At 37.0% G+C, this 11,098-nt stretch overlaps 1 protein-coding gene across 3 annotated transcripts in view; it reads left to right on the forward strand.

Annotated features, from left to right (window-relative positions):
* The first annotated feature begins 2,482 nt into the window (after positions 1-2,482).
* Positions 2,483-11,098, forward strand: part of LOC135214264 (solute carrier family 25 member 16-like) — a 24,529-nt gene continuing 15,913 nt past the window's right edge. For all 3 annotated transcript variants that reach the window (XM_064248371.1, XM_064248373.1, XM_064248372.1), the window contains exon 1: positions 2,483-2,621. In XM_064248371.1, coding sequence (XP_064104441.1) covers positions 2,573-2,621 — 49 coding nt within the window. In that variant the 5' untranslated portion in view covers positions 2,483-2,572. The remainder of the gene's footprint in view (positions 2,622-11,098) is intronic.

An 11,098-nucleotide genomic window follows, 5' to 3' on the forward strand; every position in this document is an offset into this window, starting at 1 on the left:
TCACAGTGAGCTTTATTAGTAAAGTTATTCCCCTTTAAGTGAAAGCAGAAGTACTTTACATAAATTTTGGATGACCAAATACTGGCATCAAGAGGAAGCTTTATGGCTTGTGGTTGCAACCCCTTTAAGATATGAACTTAAATTTAATGCAGCTTTGTAGGCTGGCACGTATTCCAAGGAATTGAGGCCTGATGACGATGCCACTCTGATTGTTACCTGGCATCTTTCATATCAGGTCCTTGGTAGAGTTGTGACTGGCTTGGCACCTGGTAATGCAACTACGATAAGAAAGAATGAGTGTCGCAGGTCACTAGAACAGTAAGGTAACAAGACAGGCACTAGGATGATCAATGATTACCATTGGCTTTCATCCTGTTAGGGTTTTTAAAGAATGCTTAGCTTTGGTAATGTAGTACTATTGGTTGCAAGTGTCACTGCTTCAGCCCACAAGGCAATCATTCATCATGTTGTCAACAGAGATGTCTTTGGTAAGGGAGCTTATGACTTTCACAGCCCCTCTTCTTAGATGACCCACGGTCTGGAAATATAGGCAAACACTGAAGCAACTGTAAGGTAGAAAAATTAAGAGGGTTTTGAGTGTGAAGCAAGCAAAGCAAAGTATAGTATAAGGCTGTGCAGAGATTTCAAAGCCTCCCGTAAATGTCAGACTTTCCTACAAAAATCAAACCCACCAAGAAGGGATGGCATGTTAAATGCTTGGGGTAGATGGTAAGAAAAAAGCAATTAGAAAGAACTCAGTGTGCTTCATCTCTGCTAAATTTCATTAAATCTAGAAAGCAATTCTTTGATATTTTCAATACATTACTATACAGCGTGGGACTTAAGCTTTAGAGGGTTTTGATAATGAAAGGGAGCAAAGTGACAAATAATAATATCTGATTTTCTAATTATTATGGAATCACAGGCCTCACATTAATATGATTCCTTACCTTAAAAGGCTTGCTCTAATTCTAGTCAGGGCTGGGGTACTGATCATACATAAATACTCTTTGGATGTAAGTTGTTATTAGAGGTGAATTATGTTAACAGGTTATTTGGGAACTAATATATTATATATATAATATATATAAATTTTATATATAAGATATATATATTATATCTATATATTATATTATATATATAGATATATATATATATATATCATAAGCGAATCCACAGGAAAATGATAGTCAGAAATCCAAGCGCTTTCGTCTTTACTAGACATTGTCAAGGAACGAATGAAATACAATTGGAGAGAAAGTTATCAGGTAAACAACAGATCAAAAATACCAGATGGTTAATTGTCAAAAGGGTAAAAGTTAAGAAGATAATCCAGGATTATCAGATATCACACGGTCACAAACCAAAAGATAGATTTAACCCTAATAGAAACTACAAATTATCTGTACAGTTCAAAACATGAAAAAACTGAATATATTATTTTTTTGCTTATATTTATCTACAACTTTTTTCATTATGAAGGCATCAAGTTTAAATAAACCAAGACTTAAATTTAGAACATTTCCATTATTTGACTTGATGAAACAAGATTCAATGATCTTCCAGGCTGCATATATGCAATTCCTTGCAAAAAGTGTGATAAAGTCTATTACGGACAGACCGGTAAGTGTCTTTCACAACGTCTCAAACAGCACCAATATTCTGTGAGAACTGGGCAAATATCGAATGCATTATTCGTACATATGAGAGATTTATATCATCCTATTAACTGGAGTCAAGCAAGAGCCTTAATCCCACGTAATGACACAGTTAAAAGGAATATAATTGAATCTTGTTTCATCAAGTCAAATAATGGAAATGTTCTAAATTTAAGTCTTGGTTTATTTAAACTTGATGCCTTCATAATGAAAAAATTTGTAGATAAATATAAGCAAGAAACTTAATATATTCAGTTTTTACATGTTTTGAATTGTACAGATAATTTGTAGCTTCTATTAGGGTTAAATCTGTTTTGGTTTGTGACCGTGTGATATCCGATAATCCTGGATTATCTTCTTAACTTTTACCCTTTTGACAATTAACCATCTGGTATTTTTTATCTGTTCTTTACCTGATAACTTTCTCTCCAATTGTATTTCATTCATCCTTGACAATGTCTTAATAAAGACGAAAGCGCTTGGATTTCTGACTATCATTTTCCTGTGGTATTCGCTTATTTAATGAAGTCGCGTGCATCTACTGTGATTTTTAACCATATATATATAGATATATATATATATTATTATATATATATATATATAGATATATATATATATATATATATATATATATATATAATGTGTGTGTGTGTGTGTAGTGTGTAGTGTGTGTGTGTGGAAAGTTAAGAATAAGCTTTAAGAACATACTAACATTGGTAACTTATTTAAAAAAAAGTAGCTGCCAAAGGTAAACAGCTGAATAGGTCGAGAAAGAGACTTTTCCGTAAAGTATGAGAACTTATGGAGGGCAGACGATAGTCGGCCTCGCTCAGCTGTTACGAAAACCTGGCTATCGGAGACCCTAAGCGCAGCAGTCACTCAGCGACTCAGTCAGTAACAGTAGTCTGTACGTGATGGACGGCTTTTCATTCTCCTTCATTTGCAAATCTCTCCTGGCCGGGGGTAAGTACCGCAGTTTTACGATCATCATGTATGAAACTCGCCCTTTTTTACTGTGATGTGAACGTGTTTGTAAGAATGTACTGTCCTAGCGAGACTAGGCGAAGCTTTTGCGAGTAAACAAGGCGTAGCGAGTTTATAACCTCGTTACAACAACCCTGTGAGACGAGGACTGAATTTGATGCAGGTATATTTTAGGGAATATGTCGTTGTTGTGAAAATCCCCTAAGGAGTAAAGGTTGTATAAACCCATGTGTACATTTAGTATCGTTGTATCATTACATCACCAGTGGAACGGGACGTTAAGTGATGGTGGTGCTGTTCTTTTCGCATGAACCTACTAATACTCAGGGCGCCATTTAAATCCTTTCGATTAGCCTTAACTAAAATCTAAAACCCGTGGAGACGCGGGTCAACGAACGAGAGACCTGGGGAAGAAGACTTCTTGAGATGATGTCGAATAGTAATTGGGGATATTTCACGCTTGGTGGGAAAACTAGCGGTATATAGTAACCGCTTCCGTCACGACAGTGTTACCAATTTCCCGTTGATGAAATCATGCAGAGGTGGTGGTGGTTGCATGCAGGCATGCATGTGCATGACTTGACATTTAAGGTTTGCCTACCATTTCATGCGGTGCCATGATGTGTTTTTTTCATTATGGATATTGTATATGTAACCATTGGACTTCATTTTAATTTCATATTCCAATGAGTGAAATTGGTTCACGGTGAATGTTATACCTATGTAACCATTTTATTCTGTATTCTAATAATTGAATGAAATTGGTTCTTGATATGAATATTTCGTGTACAGCTATTTTATTTAGTAATGATAGGATTCACACTAGTATTTCGATAAGCGAAATTGGTAACATTTATACAAGCAAAAGGGCGAAGAAAAAAAAGTTACGTGCAAGCACGACCAACGGTGTCACCGTAAGATAACCAACAAAAACATTGGACGTCGCACGTTTTGAGTTGGTATTACTGTTAGCTCTGACAGGTGAGGACATCTCATAGGGTGCATTACCTGTTCGTCGTACAGCTGACAGATGGCTCAGGCAGAACATTTGTTGCCTGAGATTAATGTAACGAATGTCAGAAGCTGATATATAGTATATACAGGTAACCGTGCTTATGGGCTAAAGATTTTACGCCGTGTCTCACTTAGGTCCGGTTTCAGAATAACGGCTGCGCCTTGTTTAATTTTAATAACATGAACGAGTTTTTACACCACAACGGGCCAATTACAATTTCCCCCATTATTTTAATTCTGTCAAATTATGTAGTTTTATTCTCTTGAATTATGTATGTGGCGAGACCGCGCATCAAACGACGCCACAAAATTACCGCAGCCACCCCATGAATCTTCTTTTTAACCTTTTTATTGAGAATTCAAAGGGTTCACGATATTGTAAAAACTTCTTAAAGTGGTCAAGGTTACGTTTGGAACGCGTTAACTGCCTGAATCTGGTTTTGATTTCTTAGCACTGCTGCATGATTGGCCATTTTGTTGGTCCTGAATGTTCACGTATTTGTTTACCAAAGATCCTGCCATTGGTTAAAATTGTGTGTGTATATATATATATATTATATATATATATATATATATATATATATTGTATTAGATATATATTATAAATATTATATAAATTTTAATATAATATATATATATATATTATATCTATATATATATATATATATATCTCGTTTAGACATATTCATATGAAAATGTATAAATGGTATTTACATCTACACGAGCGCGACGAATGATATTTTTGGGCCGTAGTTTGGATTCGTTTTTATCATAATCTGAACGAATAGCAGGTAATAAACTTCTTTATTATAATCCCCGTGATTTTGTGTTTACGTACGTAAGCCGTTGAAATTAAGGCTAACGTTAAAATTGTTTAACGGGCTTTTTGTACAGGGTGACTGACATCTAGACGAGATAATGCGTTAAATTGAAAGTAGTTATGGGCAGAGCTTGTGTGAATAGAAAACTCGACTACTTCTTTGTCTAAACTACCATAATAGAGGTTATTTATTCCATTTTCTACGAAGAGGTGTGTCGTTCTATAATCACTTGTATTTAGAACCGTGGTGTTAATTGATTTGTATTTAGAATCGTGGTGTTAACCGATTTGTTTAATGAATTTTTGCTTGCAAGTATGTATGCGCTATTTAAGAAAGAACACGGAGGTTATTAGCAATTCCCATTTTCAAAAGCATTTATAAAGTCCGATTCCATATCTTTCATCCGAAGAAAAATAAAGCTCTGTGTCAAATCCTTGATTTATCCAAAACTAATAGAAAAGCTTGAATCCTCCTGAAAGAAAGATTGATAACAGATTAAATCTTAGCCCGATAGCAAAGAAAACAAGATTTAAACCCTGAACAACTGATAACTGATTTCGACGAACCATTCGATAGATTGGTTGATTCGTTGTCGCATTCAAAGTAACGAGATTCAGTCTCACACTGCGTCTTTCTAGACCGATAGCAACAATCGATGTACAAGGGCATATTGCGACTATATACTAGGTCTAGGTCTTTCCTATCTATTTAGAAAAGAAGACTGCATTCAGTGCGTGTTATTACATAAGCGATAGACTGCACGAATTCTGGATATGCACCCGATGCAGTGAGATTTGTGGAGTTACAACTTTATTAGATGGTGCATTTTTTATGTATTTACCCAGTTTGCATGTGTTTGCGAGTTATTTGTAGTTGCATATTCAAGTATTGAGCATATATATTAAATATGGTTTTTGCGTACATTAAACTGTACTCGTGCATATATATATTATATATATATATATATATATATATATATATATATATATATATATATATATATATATATATATATATAGCAAGCCCTTCGACCTTTTCCATGAGCCAAGCAGTCTATGGTACCCATTTGCAACAAGGTAGATTATCGGCAAAAGTATACGAGCGAACACTGCCTCAAGATATGTACCGTACTACGTATCGGCGACCAAACACTTTACTGCGCAGCCATGGGTTCCATCTTTCTTTCCCTATAGTCCACTGGGGAAATGTTGCCAATTTTCGTGGTTTGTTTCTAAGCAGACTCCGGAATTTGTCTGCACTAGACCCATGAGTGAAGATTTGAGAAATTGCGTTCCACATAACTGAGGGTAGAGTTGTTTAATGTATAGTTACGTTGAAAGTGTGTGTAAAGTCCTCTGCGAATCGTTGAGTTTTACTTTAGCTGATTTGGAGCTGTTCAAACTCTCTCTCTCTCTCTCTCTCTCTCTCTCTCTCTCTCTCTCTCTCTCTCTCTCTCTCTCTCTCAAGACGATCCAGGCTCAGAATCGGTGTAGCGTGGAAGATGATTTAAAATCATTATTCATTCACGCACAAAGACGCGATTAATTGCCAGTGTAGGATCATCGTGTATTGGATTCCTAACGGTTTTCCCATGTTCGCCAATTGGCAATTTCTTCCTGCGAGCCATGGATGTTGCGTATGTATAGACTTATACTCGGGTTTTTTCCATCTGTCCACCCGCCTGTGGTATTTGCCTATGGTAGCACTGCGTCCCGGGCTTTAGATAGTTAAATTCAGCTTACATTCAACAATAATAATATCTTATTTCGAATATTAGCGGTGTAATTCGGATACAGTAAATTATTAAAACACTTTTCAGTTGCAAATGTACACCCAGATATCCTTTTATTTGCCGAAAACTTACATATAGCGTAACTATCTAAAGCCCGGGACGCAGTGTTACCATACGCAAACACCACAGGCGGGTGGACAGATGGAAAAACAGTTTTTTATAGTAACTATACTCTGTTTTTATCCATCGGTCCATCCGCCTGTGGTGTTTGCGCATGGTAACACTGCGTCCCGGGCTTTAAATAGTTACGCTATGTGTAAGTTTTATGTAAATAAAAGGATATCTGGGTGTACATTTGCAACTGAAAAGTTTTAATAATTTACTGTGTGCGAATTACGCCTTGAACATTCGAAATAGGGTATTATTTAAAGCCCGGGACGCAGTGTTACCATGCGCAAACACCACAGGCTGATGGACAGATGAAAAAAAAAAAGAAAACAGAGTATAGTCATTAAACTCGAGAACTATTGATGCACAATCCGGTCCTTTTCCGTGATCAGGCTCGAAGTAAACAGTTATTAATATATTTATATATATTATTCAGAAGATGAACCCCCGTTCATATGGAACAAGCCTACACAGGCCACTGACTTGAAAATTCAAGCTCCCAAAGAATATTGCGTTCATTTGAAAAAAGTTACAGAAAGTAATATTAGACATAGGGAAAGAAGAAATAAGTAATTTGGAAAGAAAAAGGAAAATAAATTGGTAAAATACAAGGTGATTTTTTTTGTGGTAGTACTGCATTGCATCTTTGCTAGAACGTTTGATGTTCTGATCGCACAAATTCTAGACATTTTGTGCAGTTATACCAGACAAGTTTTTCCAGATATCGTCCTCTGGCCTCCGTCTATACAAGGAAAAATTCTTCTCAGCATCCACCCCCTTAAAGACAGGCGTATGTCGATTATGCCGTAGGCAATGACGTTGAGAAAGCGCGCACGCGCAGGTATCAGAGCGCAACTTCTTCCCGGGAATTCCTTTAACCTCTGTCTAGTTTCATGTCCTGCGTTGCAAAGGATTTGCATCCTTTTCACAGTTCTTGTTGGTTTTCCAGTGTTCACATATATTATACAGTATTGTATATACGGTACTATATACATAGATATAGATAGATATAATGCACACAGTACTACATATCTGAAGCTAAGAGCGACATCGGTGAGATAGGCCGGCATCTCCAAGCAACGTTTTGAATGTGGCCTAAGCATCGCATCTGCTGTTAAATTGCTCTCCCGTTTAGTTGGCTTGGCTATATAATCGTCCAGGCAAAGCGGCGTTGGTGTTTCCGTTATGATTTGAAGAACTAAAAGTAGCTCTTTGCTTATTTTGAGAGTTTAACTTGATTCCTTTAGTCAGCTGCTTAGGAAGCCGGTTAGAATTTTTTATATTTTGATTTCAATGGGTCTAAAAGCCTTCTTAATACATGGTATTCAGGTAGAGACTGGCTCTTAATTTGTCTGTATACTGTACACTTGGGTAACATTTATCATGTAGAGCTTATATACAGTATAATTCAAACGTCACATTTTAAGAATAACTAGTCGAAATTATTCAAACGGACAGTTAGTGTGCAGGTCAAGATAGCATCATGTAGATACTTAAACTTCAGTAGAAACCTCTCGATTCTTGCCAGCCAATGCTTCGATATGTCGTCTTTGCTTTGAGAAAGGTGTTGTGCGTCTACCGATTTAGAATTATCTTAGATAATTCCGGAGGGGAAATTGAAACCGCCACGGGGACTCCAAAGAATGGCAGCATCCGGTAGAAAGTCTTGAAAAAGTCCTATTGTAGGGAGTTCTGTCATGGTTCTGTGCGTGGCAGGTAGTACTAGTGGGTGTAACAGATGACGGTTACTGATATGTAGGCGATTTCCCAGAACATCCAGAGGTCCTGATTCCTCTCGGGGTTTTTCCACAATCCTTTCGGTTTTTAGAAGAGGTGAAGTTCAAACAATTTATGTTTTATAATTAAATAGTTAGGCTCTTGGATAAGTAAATGCAGCTTTTAATCCAGAGGAAAAAATCAAGCAGAGGATTTTAAAATTTTGAAAATTACGAGTTATTACATTTGAGGATTTTGCCAAACGTGTATGTATAATAATAACTAATGGTTTGTATAGGTTTTTTTGTGGATATTAATCAAGCATCCAAATATATATATCAAGATGAAACTCTTAGCATATAGACGGGGAAAGGCAAAATCATTGTTGGAACTTTCGGGGTGAAAGCGCGCTGCTTGCCGATGGCTAAACTAAGACATTCTCAAGGTCAAAATAACTTTCATTTTTAACCCTAGAAGTGGAGATTTATTGTACGAAATACCTTCTTATGTATTTGCTGGTTTAACCGCATTTTTAATGCGTATTGGTAGTTGTATAGGCGTCTCTTTAGCTGGTTGCTACTTTTCTGTAAATGCCAGCTGAATGTAAACTTTGTTTTTTGCTTGTTAGCTGGAGACATTTAAATGATAATAGGGCCAATTTATCTGCTGAAGCTTTACTTCTTGAGTTAATGAAATTTGTTAAATGTGAAGTGGAAAGTTTTTCAGTTAAACTTATTCTATAGTATTTCCTTCGTTAGCATCTGTTTCCCTTTTTTTGGAGGTTTAAATTATTTCCGTCATTCGGTTTCACTTTCTTTTATGTCCCACGAACCGGATATCGGAAATATCTCGAGCTCCGGTAGGGCTACCAGTGGAACTAGCCAAGACCAAGGTCAGATAACTCTCTCTCTCTCTCTCTCTCTCTCTCTCTCCTCCTCTCTCCTCTCGTCTCTCTCTTCTCTCTCTCTCGTCGTACTCTCTCTCTCTCTCTCTCTCTCTCTCTCTCTCTTCTCTCTCTCTCTCTGACAATTGAGTGTCCCGTTAATGCTTTAAATACCGTATCCAAAATGCTGGAGAATGGAAAGGCAATTTGGAATTGTTGTTCAGCATTTTGATTAAGAAGTCGCTGTCTCTATATTGTCATCATTATCTTATCATGGTCGCACTTTGTTCCCATCTTGTAATGGTTAAGGATACTATTATGGGACAACATTCATGCAATGATCTGTGCCGTGTGCTGTGAAGTAAATTTTGTTACATTTTTGAAGGGGAGTGTGTGTGTGTAATTACTACGTATAACTTATGTGCGTAATGCCATTAGATTTTAAGTCATTCTCAAGGTATAATGATTTCCATATTGTGTGCGCTCGCGTTTATATATTGCCCATAAGACTTATTATTAACATTCTATTCATTTCAAATATCAAAACACGTCTCTTGTTCTTATCTAAATATAACTATAATTTTATAGCGTCTTCAATCAATTTCCGCTGCACCTCATGTGAGCGATAGATTCATTTTGACATGACTCGTGTTTTGAGAAATTGGTCTACTCGATGCTGGCACAGTGGGAAGTGAATTATTTGAAGGTAGTATCTGTCGATAGATTGAAGATCATATATGACTTTACCCATTTAATATAATATGGATTGAAATTGTACATCGGCCTAGTGGTGTGGATGTAGTTTCGTTTAAGGTGTAATAACTTCTGTCTCTGGTTTGGTGGAGACAACTTTCCCCGTAAGTCAAAATCTTTGACATCCTTGCCGGGGAGGTAATGTTCATCATGTATTCTGTGTATTATATTTTGTGTGTTTAAGCGTGTTGCAATGAAGATTATGGCCTAATAATACGTCACCTACACGACACAAGTCTCACAATCTAGACATCGGTGGGTGACTAACAATGGATGACGGACGTCGCTGGTACCGAAAATGTCTACTTTTGAAACAAAGGGGACTACTATTATAAAGCGTCACCTCACCCCTCGGTGGCCTCAGTTTCGATAAAAACGAAGGAAGCTTGAGTGTAAGGTCAACGCCTTGGCTGTGTGAGAGAGAGAGAGAGAGAGAGAGAGAGAGAGAGAGCGAGCTTCAGTGAAACGAGTGAACACGCAAGCATTGGTTTCCTAGTCTGCGGAAATTGCATAACGACATGCTGTGATTTCCGTACGCGTGTTTACAGATAAAAATGGAGAATTAAACCTGTTTACCTACATAATTGCATTCACATCACACGAAATTTAATGCCATTCTCAATAGAATCATGGGCATGAATTTTGCACTCGTTTAGGAAATGAAAGAGACATGCCCAGGTGGAAAATAGTCACGTGGCTTTTACTTCACCTGGCATTCTGTGTAAACATCTGTATCCTTGTTTTCTGAGAACATGGGCGACCTTTTAACACCTATGGTTGTTATAGTTCCAAAATACATTGTCCCACGTTGCTTCATTATGGTTTACATAGTCGTGTGTGTGTGTGTGTGTGTTTTGGGAGAGTTTTGACTATTGGTAGTGTGCGGATTACGACAAGCATAAAAAACCCAACAGTTGAATATGGATTGATTTTAGATTTTACAAGATATTGGTCAATATTATTATGGGGAGGTGCAAGAACTTTCTTTAACTCCATCAACTTTGGTGTGGATCATATTAAAAATGTAAGTGTTTACGTTTGTGTACCAACATGAGAAAGACGTCATGTTGCATTATGTACCGCGCGAGTTTTAAGAAATTACGGAATGCCATTATCATGAACAAATGTTCAGTGTTGTCTGCTTTAGAACGTTTAATGGCTTCTTAGTTTTAGCATTTAGTATTGAGAGAGAGAGACGTTCGACAGCATGGAAGTCATTCCAGCCATTCATCCGCACCTAAAAGCAGACGCCTTTTGTAAAAGAATCTTATTTTAGACAGAACAATGGCTGTCTAATTATACGTAGGGGCAGGGCGGATCATGAGTCTAGTACTTTTCAAAAGGGCGGGAACGTTGGTGCAGTTCTGGC

This window comes from Macrobrachium nipponense, chromosome 45 (genome assembly GCF_015104395.2).
Source record: "Macrobrachium nipponense isolate FS-2020 chromosome 45, ASM1510439v2, whole genome shotgun sequence".
In the NCBI taxonomy this organism is placed as follows: domain Eukaryota; kingdom Metazoa; phylum Arthropoda; class Malacostraca; order Decapoda; family Palaemonidae; genus Macrobrachium; species Macrobrachium nipponense.